Source organism: Triticum urartu, chromosome 7A (genome assembly GCF_056163025.1).
Source record: "Triticum urartu cultivar PI428250 chromosome 7A, HENAU_Tu73, whole genome shotgun sequence".
NCBI lineage: Eukaryota > Viridiplantae > Streptophyta > Magnoliopsida > Poales > Poaceae > Triticum > Triticum urartu.
Window position 1 is genome coordinate 179,140,316 of NC_141879.1, and position 13,419 is coordinate 179,153,734.

At 45.1% G+C, this 13,419-nt stretch overlaps 1 protein-coding gene across 1 annotated transcript; it reads left to right on the forward strand.

Moving 5' to 3' along the window:
• Positions 1–373: 373 nt before the first annotated feature.
• Positions 374–3,207, forward strand: LOC125518594 (uncharacterized). The gene is made up of 3 exons (XM_087532344.1): positions 374–712; positions 1,739–1,850; positions 2,960–3,207. Exons 1-2 carry the CDS (start codon positions 374–376, stop codon positions 1,841–1,843), a joined length of 444 nt encoding a protein of 147 aa, XP_087388470.1. The 3' UTR covers positions 1,844–1,850; positions 2,960–3,207.
• The last annotated feature ends 10,212 nt before the right edge of the window (positions 3,208–13,419 follow it).

A 13,419-nucleotide genomic window follows, 5' to 3' on the forward strand; every position in this document is an offset into this window, starting at 1 on the left:
GCCGCCGCCACCTCCCTCCAGCGGAGCTCGCCGCCGTCCATGGCCTCCCCCACGCCCTCCTGCTCCGCCTGCTCCTCCTCCCTCGACGCCTCCCGCGCGCCGTTTTCCGATTTCCCAAACCAGACCGTCTCCCCGGTTCATTCCTTCCTCCCCTCCCACCCACCCGCCTCGGCGCCGCCACCCAACTCGTATGATGATGGAGATTCCCTTCCGTTTCGCCCGCCGGTGTCACGGGACAAGTAAAACTGGCGGTCACACACAACACAACGACCACACGATCGATCGAGCTCGAGCCGGCGGAGAGAAAAGCGCTCACTCCCACGAGGCCGACCAGCGATGTATGCACACAGGTGCCGACCACGACCGCACCAGCATGGCCAAGTGGGATCCCACCTACCCGCGCTCCAAGCAGCGGTCAACCCCGCCCCGCCGCAGCCTCGCGCTGCGCCGCAAGCGCTCGTCCCGCCACGTTGCGTCGGGGCTCTCCGCCAAAGACTCCAGCGCATCCGGGGCGGATCTGGAGCTGGCGGCGCCCAAACCGCGGCACAGCATCGGCGGGTCCACGGACTGGAGGGCCGGGCTGCTGCTGCCGACCACCACCACAGCCTCCTCCTTCTCTGCGCGGAAGGGCAACGGCAGCCACGCGCATGCGAAGCGGGGCGCGCGGCTCGACGAGGCCGGCGTCGCGCACTTCCTCGCCGCGCTGGAGCGGGTAAGCTAATACGCTGGCCGTCTCTCCGTCACTCCATTTCTGTACCTCAATTTCGATCGCCTCGGCTAATGATGTGTTGGTTGGTTGCGCGTGCGTGCGCGCTCATACGTGGAAGAAGACGGTGGCGGGCGCGTCGAGGATGTTCGTGGAGAGGCACCGGAGCAGCCACGTGCAGCTCATCAGCGACATGGTTTAGTAGATGAGATCACCCAAGCTGCCGCCCGTCCACCCGCCTCGGCGCCGCCATTGCCGTTGGATGTTCAGTTTCTATCTATGAACAAGTATGCGTCACTTTTTCTTTTTGTTTGACCAAACTCAAGTCCCCTTTCTAAAACTGCAGCCAAGCAGTACTTGCTACTAGAATAATCCCATGAATGAATTCTTTGTTGTGGTCAACTCTTTCTTGTCTCTCTACTAGGATTCATGCACCAAGCCTAGAGTTAGAATTTTGTGTCAGACTGCTAGTAAATCAGGCTCTACTCTGTCCAATAGCAAGTTGGATAGCACCTGTAGTTAATTGCACGGACATATGGATTTTGGTTCATTTTGTACGTATGTTTGTTTGTTCATGCTTACGGCTTTGGCTAAAACACGTTGGATGCCCAATTCCTATGGTGAACCTTTTGGTTCAAGAAAGCAAACTCATGTTCCCTTTCTATGACTGAAGCCAAGCTGTACCTACTACTGGCATAATATGATGGATTCATTCTTTGTTTGTGGTCAACTCTTGTCTGTCTACTAGCATTCGTGCGAGAACTTGAATGTTGTGTAGGCTGCTGTGATGTACTACCAGTAAACTTGTTGGTACTCTCTCCAACTGCAAGTTGGATAGCCTTGCAATTAATTGTACAGACATGCATATGATTTTTGGTTCAATTTGTATGTATGTATATGCTTAAGACTTTGACTAAAACTAGTTGGATGTTCAGTTCCCCATGAAGGTGACCAATCCCTAGCAGTGCCCATTGGTCCTTCCTGTTAATTTCACCTCCTGTGATTTTAATCTTTGTTTCTTGCTTTCCACAGCGACCAAGTTCTCTTAACAGCGGGACATCTGAGTTCGTCGTGGTGATGGCAGCTAACACGGAGCCGCTCGAAATCTCCTCGACCTCCCGTCATGTTTCTTGCTGACGGCAAGGTAGAAATTCTGTCCATATACATCATACTAATGCTAATTAATTTATATGTTGTAGCTTGCTACGATATGGTCATAGCAGTAACTGTTAAGCTCATAGATATGTATGTTGTCTTCAAGTTTTCTCTAATATAGATTTATCAAATCTCTCTCTGAACTTCTCTAATAATAAATGGTGCTAACTGTTAAAGCTCTTCGTGGTGACATGTCACTTTTACCAATACAATAATATATTAGCACTCAAGGACTGTTTGAGTGATAGGTTGTTCATACTATTAGAGAAGTGAACTGATTAAGCTATTGCTTTCCCCAACAACAAAAAATAAACACGGCAGTTGAACAACGTGTATCCCTTCACTTGGAAGCCTATGAAACTTTCTGTAGCAGCAGTGCAACACACTTTATATATATGTATGAGGCTGGGTAGTTCAAATCTACTTTACTTCCTAACTCATTCATATATATGATGGAAATTGTGCAGGTTCCATGGTGCCAAGTGGCCTTTGGCCATCTTGAACTGGGACTCCAGTAACAAGTACATGTTGCTGCCACACTCAATATTTAAAGTTGTTTTCTTTTTCTTTTTGGAGAGATGTTAATCACCCAGTTTCCCTGTTAATAACCTGAGAACACTTGCCTGCTCCCCAACCCTCGCCCCAGCCTGCCGCTGCTGGCTTGCTGCGTGGCTGTTGCTGCAGCAGATAATTAGATTTTTGGGACTCTGTTTCTATGCTCTGCTCGATAGCATTTTGGATATTGATTGGACACGCTTTATATAAAACGATTTATCTTGTACATTGCTCTGCCTAACTTGTAGGAGTATACATGAAACCATACTTGTCAAATATCAATACTTGTCAAATATCGAGTATCACAGCTGAATAATAACGTCTTGTTTTCTGTTCACTGAATCAAAATTCTTCTCTCTTTTTATGATCAGTCCATCTTACAGCCATCAATAAGAAAAACACTTATCTTCATATTAGGATTATTATTTTCTTGTCTGCAGTATTATAATGTACATATGTTTTTCTGTTCACTGAATCACAATTCTTCACTCTTTTTACCATCAATCCATCTTCTTACAGTTGCATGTTTTTTTGGCTGTCCAGATGACCAAGCCCAAGGAGGAAGCAGTTGCTCATCACTGAGGACAAGTAACTCCAGCAGGTTGACGCCGTAGATTCATAGTGTACCTTCTATATGCCCATCCAGTTCTGTGATTTGTGTCTTGAAACCCAAAAACCCCATGCCCATGTGGGAGCTGAACCATAGTTTTCTGCTTGTGGAAAATAATATCCTTGGCTGAATCGACTTGAGGTGGTTTCTTCGAAATTCTTGGAAATGATTTGGTAGTTTATTTCGGCGATGAATTGTTTCATACTGAAGTTTACTGGTACATGTGTGGTTTGCTACTGTTGCTTCGTTTGGGTTGGGTTGGTTCCAGCGGGGAGATGTGCATGCACACTGGCAGCATGAGCTAGCAGCCATGATTGCCAGCCAGCCACCACCATGTAAATGTAAATGTGTGGCCTATCTAGTGTGTTGCTGATAATATGATTTTACGTCACTTGGCAGGCACCATAATCTGTTTTTTCCTCACTGTACTGTAGGAATAAATGTGTGGCCTATCTAGTGTGCTGCTGATAGAAATATAGATGGAAGATTTGTTGACCAGTTAAATTGAGCTTATTGTCAATTCTTCTTATAAGCTATGTTTGATGCTGCCTACAGGTTCTTATTCTTCTTTTTTTGCATAGGTGAAGTATGAAGTGTGAAGCCGTGAAGCCTATCAGCAAGAGTAGCATATTATGTATTGTAATATCAGGCAAAGTGTAATAGTGGTCAGAGTAGCATATTATGTATTGTAATATTTAGTGTTGTTTTGGATGAATTTCATTTGCTCTATAATCTGTTTGAAATATTGACTGTGTATATAATTTCAATACCTATGAAATGGAAACCTGACCAGCGGGACCCATTTATGAAAATTGGTTGACAAATTTTGAAATTTTTGATGTGTGGGTCCAATTGTGATATCAGCATGACAAGTGGGACCAATATGACCACTGGGACCAGCGCAAAAATAATGTGGCTAAAAATATAAAATTAATAGTAATGGCCCAGAAATTAGAAAGGCCGAATAGTTGAGCCTGGACCATATAGCTGACAAAAATTAATAAGAAAAAAATATATAAAAGGCTGAATTGTTGGGCTCGGCCGATGTAAAACACCGAACTAGACCGGGCTGAATCTTATTAACAACTTTTTCAAATTGGTCGCAATTTTGCCACGTCAGATTGACACGTCGGATCCTACGTGGCCTAGTCAGAGAGCTAGCGAGCAAAACAGAAGGTCATAGAATCAACGACCTTTTGTTTTGGTCCTGGAATTCCACGACCTTCTCACAGAGAAGGTCGTTAATTCCAGTTTACGACCACCAGCTTTTGACCTTCTATTTTTTGTCACAAAAAGGTCACAAATAAAAAACAATGACCTTTCAGTGACCAATAGTGATGGTCGTAAGTTGACATATTTCTCGTAGTGCAAAGCAGTATGCACGATAGCAATCGAATCTTAAATTAAAACAGTTGTTCTTGAGGTTTAAGCACTTGTTCTACATGAACAGAGTACAGTACGACACATGAATACAGTACTTAAAAAATGAGCTCATAGACCTTACCACATTCTTGATTCGGGACCAGTACAGAACAATGCGTTCCCAGTCATCGTCTAGTAAATGTGTCTCAGGAGAACGTAAGGGAATTTGATGAGTTTCTTTGCCAGTGAAGTACGTTTTCTTCAGGTAATTACGATACTGCCACCAAGAATTCTTGAAGATAGCAGAGGTATTAGCATAGGTTACCTCATCCTGAGTTTCCAAATCGGTCCTTCTCTATAGAGAAAAATGGGAAAATTTGCTGTATTATAACCATCATGGAGGTAGAATGTATGGGACAAAGAAAGTACTTGCCATGAATAACATTACTTACACATAACTCCTGGACAAACACCTGCAACTGGCATTTCCCTTCATCTTCAGTATAAAATTTCTAAGATGGGAACATACGCACATAGGATTTAACAACATCAAATGCGATAGATGCTAAACTACGACTGGCTGGTTGTGCTTCCTCCACAGGAATAGGCGTACTAACTGGTGGAGTTGGGGTTCGCCGTGGTAGTACTAGCCCTTTGGCACTGGAGCTTCCTTACTAAATTTTCTTGTTTGGGAGCTCTATGGTGGAGAGGGGATGTGTCAATAGGAACTGGGTTACTATCTAATGGGGTTGGGGTTAGATTGGGTGAAGCTGGTTCTTTGACCATCGTAGTAGGGGTACAATCTGCGAGAATCTGGGTTATGTGTGGTAGGGCTGGTTCTCGTGCATGTACAACCGGGGTGCTATCTCCACGAAGAGGTAGCACTATTTTATTTGAAGACCGTGTTTTTACTCCGCTAGATACTGGCATCACCCGCTCCAATTCAAATGACTGATAAACAGGAAACATAGTTGAATGTACAGACATTGTATTAGAAACAGATGCAATAAATAGTGTGGAAAAAAGAGGGCATGAAATAGTTGACATGTATATTGTTTAACTAAAACGGATAGCATGACATAATTTCACATATATGATGTCTATCTAAACTGGATAGCATAGCATAACATAATTCAAAGATATGATGAATAACTAAACAGGATCGCATGACATAATTCACATACATGTTATCTAAGCAACCAGGATCGCATGATTTAATTCACATATGTGATTTATATGCTAAACAGAGGGCATTCGATATGATGTCTGAACTAAGAATATGGTGTTGAATATTGTGTATATATATGATGTCTAAACTATGCAATGTAAGATACCATATGCATGATATGAGCAGCATAACCGTGCCAAGTTAGAGCATACACCTCGGTGGGGGAATAGGACTTGTCATCTGTCTCTGAATCCATCTCTGAGGAGCTATCGGGACCCAACAAGAGATCTGCTCCAACAGGTAGCACTGTCTGCTCTGAAGGCCTTGTTTTCACTCCAGATTTTCCACCCAAATGGCTGATTCACGGGAAGAGTAGTTTAATGTACAAACATTGTCGACAAATGGAAATGTAATGAATAAAAGAAAGGGCAAGATATCATTCAAATATATGATGCCTGGTTAAACAGGATGGCATTGCACATTACACATATATTATGGCTGGCTAAAAGACATGAGACTCCATAATTCCCATATATGATATAGAAACTAAACAGGTGGCATTACAGAACATGTTTAAACTAAGCAGATGATGTATATGATGTCAAAAGTAGGCACTGCAAGGCAACATATGCATGGTATGACTAACATCATCATGCCAAGGTAGAGCAAACACCTTGGGGGTAAATAGGAGTGGTCAGCTGCGTCTGAATCCATCTCAGAATAGATATCTTCCTCTAGATTACAATATGGAGAGGGGGAGGGTTTTCCATCAAACCCACCATGGAGCGATGTCTGCATGACATTGTATTGCCGCAACTCTTCTCTTTTTCTCTACATTTTCAGCATGACTGTGTACAATATCTGACATGCATACGAAAAAATATGGTGAGATTATGTAAGGAGAGCATGCAGAAATCTAGAGTGACGGTAACAACCAGTGGATGGATCCGAAAATAATGATAGCAGGCTGATGATTTGTTTAATTTAATAAAAATATAGATGATGATTGCTTTACTATTTGTTTCCCACCCAAGATGAACAACATAGGCATACCCCAGGTGAACCAGATATTATATAAAGATACTATTCATTGTTGTCTCGATATGTGCCCCACAACTAATTTAGAACTCAAGTTTGAACATTAATTTGGACCTGACTTGGAGTCTAAGAGATGAACATGACGATAAAGTAGCAGGTAATTTTAAGCAATGCATAACATAAGCATAAACAAAAGAGTGCGACCTCTCTTGTGGACCCGTGTACTCCTCAGGTTCATCTGCTGAGTCGATGATGGTGATGCCGTTGCGGTGGGTGCCGGCGGCAGGGAAGGAGATCTAAGGCAGCGAAATACGGTCGGGAGTCGTGATGTCTGGTTTGGTGGGTGCTTCTATCGATGTAGCAGCTCAGGTGAGATGGACGATGTCGCGGCAGGAGTAGGACAAACCACACAAAGTTTCCTTCGACACCTACCAGTAACTGAAGTAATTCTGTAAGGGCTCATTTGGCTTGCATGATTCTAAAAACATAGGGATAGGAAAAACACTGGAATAGGATAGGAATGCACATGGTAAATAGAGGATTTGTGAACATAGGATTTCTGTCAACTTGGGTGTTTGGTTCACAGGAATTGGAAGAGCAGAGGAATGCGAAGAAACATGGCCAAAATAAAGTGAAACCATATGAAAGCGTGTACAGCTAGAATGTTATTCTGCCACTAATGCACTTGGTCTTGTTTTCATGCATAGGATTTTGAAAAGTAGGTCTAGATAGATGTTTCGCTCCATTCCTTTCAAAAAAATGCATGAATAATTGAATAGTAGAGTGCCATAGGAAAATTTCCTATTGCTATGTTTTTTCGTTGAACCAAAATAGCCCTAATGGATCGACATGAATGTAGAGTAATAAGTGATGCAACAAGTGTACAACCTATTTGCCGTAGCCGTGTCGACCTTAGCATCATTGGGTTGGCCGCTGAAGAAGTTGAGGCAGAGGTGGCTATCAGAGGTGTGGAGGAAGATGTGCGGAATCTGTAGAAGGCGTCCAGGGCACTACTCTATTGTGATGGATCGTTCTGTCGTTGGAGTAGCTCCGGTGAGCCGTAAGACGTCAAGGCTGAAGCAGCACAAGACAGACATCCTTAATCTCAAGTGGTATTCTAATAGCATCTCCAATAGATGATGTAAAATAGATGTAAAATTTACATCACCAAAAACCACCTGACTACAACAAATGAGGTAAAAACTGTTGACTCTGAACTTAACAGTCGAAACTGAAATTTACTGTGGAATATGAATGTTACTATTGAAACTGAATGCAATGGTAGCAGAGAGGCACTTGATATGTAGTTTAGGGAGGGCCTGCAGTTCATCTTCAACCAGCACCCCCTGAGCCGCCAGCCAGCACCGGCCGAACAGCCGGCCCCCACACCAACTCCCCACCGCCCGTCCGCCACCGCCCCGGCCAGCCCTCTAGCCCCCACCCCTCGCGCCGAGCTTTTTCTCTGGCGATCGCCACGCCATCGCCCCACCACCATGCCCCCATCGCCAGCAACCATCGCCCCACCCTGAACCCTAAGATAGATAGTGGGGTACCTCTCCGGCGAGCCCCCCTCCCCCTGAAAATCGACTGACCCAAAAGTCGATTCAGTCGACTGAAGTGTAGCTAAATCGGAGCAGAGCTGCAGCACGAGCGAGGGGGAGAGCAGCAGCACCAGCACGAGCGAGAGCTGAAGCAGAAGCAACAGCAGCAGTAGCGCAAGCGAGCGAGAGTCGAAGCAGCAGCAGCAGGTCCGGCTGGTATGGACGCTGCCGTCGAAGGGGCCTCACACTAGGGGAGAGCCATCGTGGAGATGTCTCCCGCGGCGCCGACTTCGAGGTAGCCGCTCCATGGGGGTGCGGGATGGAGCACCATCGGCGCCGGGAGGTCGAGTTAAGGAGAAGGTGCGATGCGATGAGTGTACAACCTCTTTGGTGGCGCCGAGTAGGCCTCGGCTTCGTCCGAGGAGTCGGTGAGGATGCTGCGGTTCTGGTGGAGCTGGTTAAGGCGGCGCTATGGGGATGGAGTAGCCGCGATAGATGAGGCGATCATCAGAGCAGCCCCTTAGAGGTGGAGGACGGGGCAGCTGAACCGGCGGGACGACAAGATGGACGACGGATCCTCATCCGGGGAGTTGGATGAGGGACGTCGAGCTGTTGCGGTGGACGACATCGTTGGGGAAGAGGCTCCGGCCGGGCAGCGGTGAGGTGGCAGATGGAGGAGGCTGGGGTTTCGTGGCTGGAGCAGAGAGGTTATGGCGGCCTGGGATTTTGAATGGCGAAAAGGTGGCGATGGGAGGGGGAACCATGACTTAGGGACGCGGTTGTCCAAAATGTAGGGTGTGTTACAAAAGTACCCCCACCGATTTGAACTAGCGGCCCTTTCGGCTCAGGTTAGAAGGGGGATTTCGTGTGTCGGGATTTGACAGCTGGAGGGAGTTTTCGCGTGCGTTGTAATTTCAGGATAGCAAGGCGAGGGTGTGAAGGTGCTAGTTTTCAGAGCACAATATCTTAATTTTCGGGATATAACAAGGCGCGAGTTGAATTTTAGGGACAAGCCTAACGTGTATTATTGTACTTGTACGTACCAAATCAATTCGCACTTTCCTCAACAATAAAAACGAAAAAAATAAAACTATTCATACCACACAAAGAGAGAGTCTTGTCCCGTTTTACTATACAAATGTCATTCAAAACAGAGTATGAATCCACGTTATGTCCAATTAAATTTTTTCGCTGGCTGTATAATGCATGTAACCTACTCATACCAACATTTTAGTACATTCCAAATGTTTATATTACCACTGCAATTCAAACTGAATTCGAATTCTTTTCTCTATTTCAATAAGAATCTACAATCATGATTGTTGCCAACTTCAACCATCATTCATGTATTACCTTAACAACACGCCACAAGATTACTATAGAGATAGATATGAAATATGTGTACTATATGAACTCGAATTCAATTTTTTGAATACACTTGATGTTGATTCCAAATAATAGTACATTTGATGTACTAACTATATATATATATTCATAATCTAAACCATGTTCCATACGTACACCGTGTTTATCACACAAAGTATAGTGCCCCGCCCCCTACATTATGACAAGTATTTAGCCCTGAGCTGCAAAAGCCACACATTAGCCCAAATTATAATCAATGTTCTATATATTATATGTAGTACTAGCAAGATGCCCATGCGTTCCATGGAACATCAACATGATCAAGGGGAGGCCTTATTTGCAAATATGGAGAGGGGTGCGAGTATATTTTTTCAAAATTGCCATAGTTTCCTTCCTATCCGTCAGATATAAATGGTACGGCCTATATTGCATGATGGCAGGCACACCATCATCAACAACTCTATTTTTTATAAGAGTAGAGATAAAATATATAGAGATAAAATATATTATATGTAGTATAACATGTTCATAACCACACCGTGTGTATCATCGTTATATATATTCACGCATGCGTCGGTTTAAAACACTATGATAAATTCTTCAAATATCCGAATTCGCTTTTTATAATGAATGATGATCTCTATTCGTCTTTTACACCCACACAATCCTCTTATCTTTGTAGCTAGCGCTAACTTTCTCTCGTGCATGCACACGCCCGCATCCCTCTCACTCTCCCTCAGCATTCTCTAGCTCCATCGCGCAAATTCATCTTTTCACTTTAGGTCGTTCACCCACGGTGTGTGTAGGCCCCCAGCTCCTTCTTTACGACACACATAGATCGATATGCCTCTCTAGTCAGGTGTGCCTACCACAAACATAATCTTCCCCTCTTCTCTTCTCACCGTCCATGCCTCACTCCCACCACTCTTTTCATCGATCTAGTACCCGCACACTCCTTCCCACTCGATATAGTATGCCTCTCGCACCACCTCCTAGACGCATCCCTCTCTCTCTATCCTTCTCCTCGGGCCTTATTTGCTTCTAACACATACATGCATGTATACTGATCGATCTCCCTACATGTACCTAGGTCGACTTTAACTATTCCCCCACCCATCGATCGACGTACCTCACAAGTTATGTCTCTCCTTTCTCTAACAAAGGACGATTGATCTTCCTATGTAGTTACATCTGCTTACAACAGCCATATTGTCCCCCCTCATCATTCATGCATGCCTCCTGACCCGTCTCTTGCACGCATGTGCACAGATAGGCAGCCATCCCTCTCTTATTAATATTGCAGGCATGCCCTTCGTTTGTCTAGCAAGCCCCTCCCACCATGGGCGGATACACACCCCAGGCAAAAGGGGCAGTGGCCTGGGGCATAAGGCTCATCTCCTTTGTATATTTTAACATTGTAGCTACAATAAAACGCTACAGTCAACTAAGCTGCCTCGGCCTTGGCCCGGTTCGCCTGGGGCTTGGCCCATTCCTAGGTCTGCCACTGTCTCCCACCATTTGTTAGAAGCAACTCCACTACCACCCCCTCCAACACTCTAGCTCCGTCTCTCTCCCAACCTTATTCCTCTCCTACACTTATGCATGGATGCCGATCGATCTCCCTTAATACATAAGGTAGGCCTACCCCACCACACACCGATAGTCGAGCGCTGTAGGTAGGTATCCATGCCACAGAGACAAACTGCACCTGTCCCCTCTCATGTTCCAGTAGGCCAACCACTCTATATCTTTGATGTGGGCACAGACAAATTCGATGGCACTCTTTATCGATCGCGTGCGCGCGCACACACACACACATCATCCCTCTCTTCGATTCTATGGATACCTCAAGCCGATGATACCTCCACTCTCTTCTTGTGGATCGCCCCCTCTATATATATGATATATCCAGGACTCTATTTCACATACATTGCATATGTTACATTTTTTGATTGACCCCCCCCCAAAACACTCTCGAACCCACACACCATATCTCTCTACGTTTGTATCTCTCTCACACAACCGCACATAGGTGGTGTACGTACACGAAGAGAATAGGTGCATGTACTCACGCTTCGTGCCCAGCCACACCCGCGCGGGTACACGGTGGAGATCATTTTTGTACGAAAATGGCAGCCCACGTGCTAATTTGAATGCGTGTAGCGGTTGTTTACCTACGGAGGTCGTGTACCACACGTGCACGAAACAAAGTTTGACTCGATGCGTTGGCGCGTTATTTTTAAATAAAGTTATATCGCTCAATGTCACGTACACAGAATATAAAACGATTTTTATGGAGAAAAAGGTAGTCCGCTCCAGTATATACAATGGAGCCTGCCTGCCTAGGTTTGTCTCTCTTCGGATTATCTCACACAAGGCGGCGGTGGCCTCTTTCTCTCTCCCACTGTTGGTCACTCATCCGGCCGCATCCCGTCCGCCGACGGAAAGGGAGGATGTGCGTCGTTTCTCCGTTCGACGGCGCTGAGGCAACACGTCCTGATTTGCGGTACCTGCCATTCTCTCTGACCAAGCTCCGGCGCGGTAGGGCCTATGCCACATTCTCATTGCCGTAGTATGGACAGACCCCGCTCGCCGCCGCTCACCTAGTTACATCTCGACGACCCCCAAGTATCCCCTCCGGCCTTGCTCTACTGCTTGTCTTCCCACGTCGCTGCATGTGGAAAATCTTGCATGTGGATCTTCTATAGATCTTTGCCCAAAACGTAGCTCATCCAACGTACTTTCCATATTGCAATCTCATCCTCACACTGTTTTAGACAAACACAACCGTGTTGTTATCTTCCCTTAGGACAAGGAATATGCTTCTTTTTTGTCGTTGTATGTGTCATCAACTGTTATTGGCCAGTAATTGTTTCCTTTTTACCTCTTTTTTGCAAACAGGGCTATCCATTTCACCTCGTTGCTATTGCGACCTTTTGGTGAACTGCACAAATCACTTTTTTCTTAAGAGTGTTTTGTGCAGTTGTACTAAAATGTCACACGGGCAACGTCTCTACATTTCAGTGCGACTGCACAAAGGGAGATTAGTTTTGCTCCATCCTCCTCATCCAACTCCGAGCCTAATCTTCTCTAACTATTTGCTTAATCTTCTCCAACTAGTTAGTCTTAAGACAGACTGCAAAGGTGACCGACTTCTATTTGTGTGTTTATTGTTTCATCAGCAGTCCTCTATTATCGTAATCACACTTAATATCTTTGGAACAGGGACGCTCAGTTCTGTTTTAGTGGAACTGCACAATATGATCGGAATGTTGCATGATGTAGACAACTACTTTTTCCCAAAATGCCTTATTAATTTAGACAGAGCTGGGGGGACGTTGCTGCCAATGAAAGCATGGATCAATTTTAATTTAACACCTTCTCACAACTTTGTCTTCAGTTGTGATGTAAATATTAGCTCTGATCTGCTAATCATTAAGATGCATGATATGTCCATTTCGCATCATGTTTTTATATCGATAATTATCGCATTATGGGCTGCTATTACACATTATGTCACAATAATTATGCCTATTCTCTCTTATTTTACAAGGTTTACATGAAGAGGGGGAATGCTGGCAGCTGGAATTCTGGACTGGAAAAGGAGCAAATATTAGAGACCTATTCTGCACATCTCCAAAAGTCCTGAAACTCCACGGGAGTTATTTTCAGAATATATAAAAAATACTGAGCGAAGAAAGTACCAGAGGGGGGCCACCCACCATCCACGAGGGTGGGGGCGTGCCCTACCCCCTGGGTGCGCCCCCTGCCTCATGGGCCCCCTGGTGGCCCTCTGATGCCCATCTTTGGCTATATGGAGTCTTTCGTCGAGGAAAAAATCATAAGCAAGCTCACGGGACGAAACTCCGCCGCCACGAGGCGGAACCTTGGCGAAACCAATCTAGGGCTCCGATGGAGC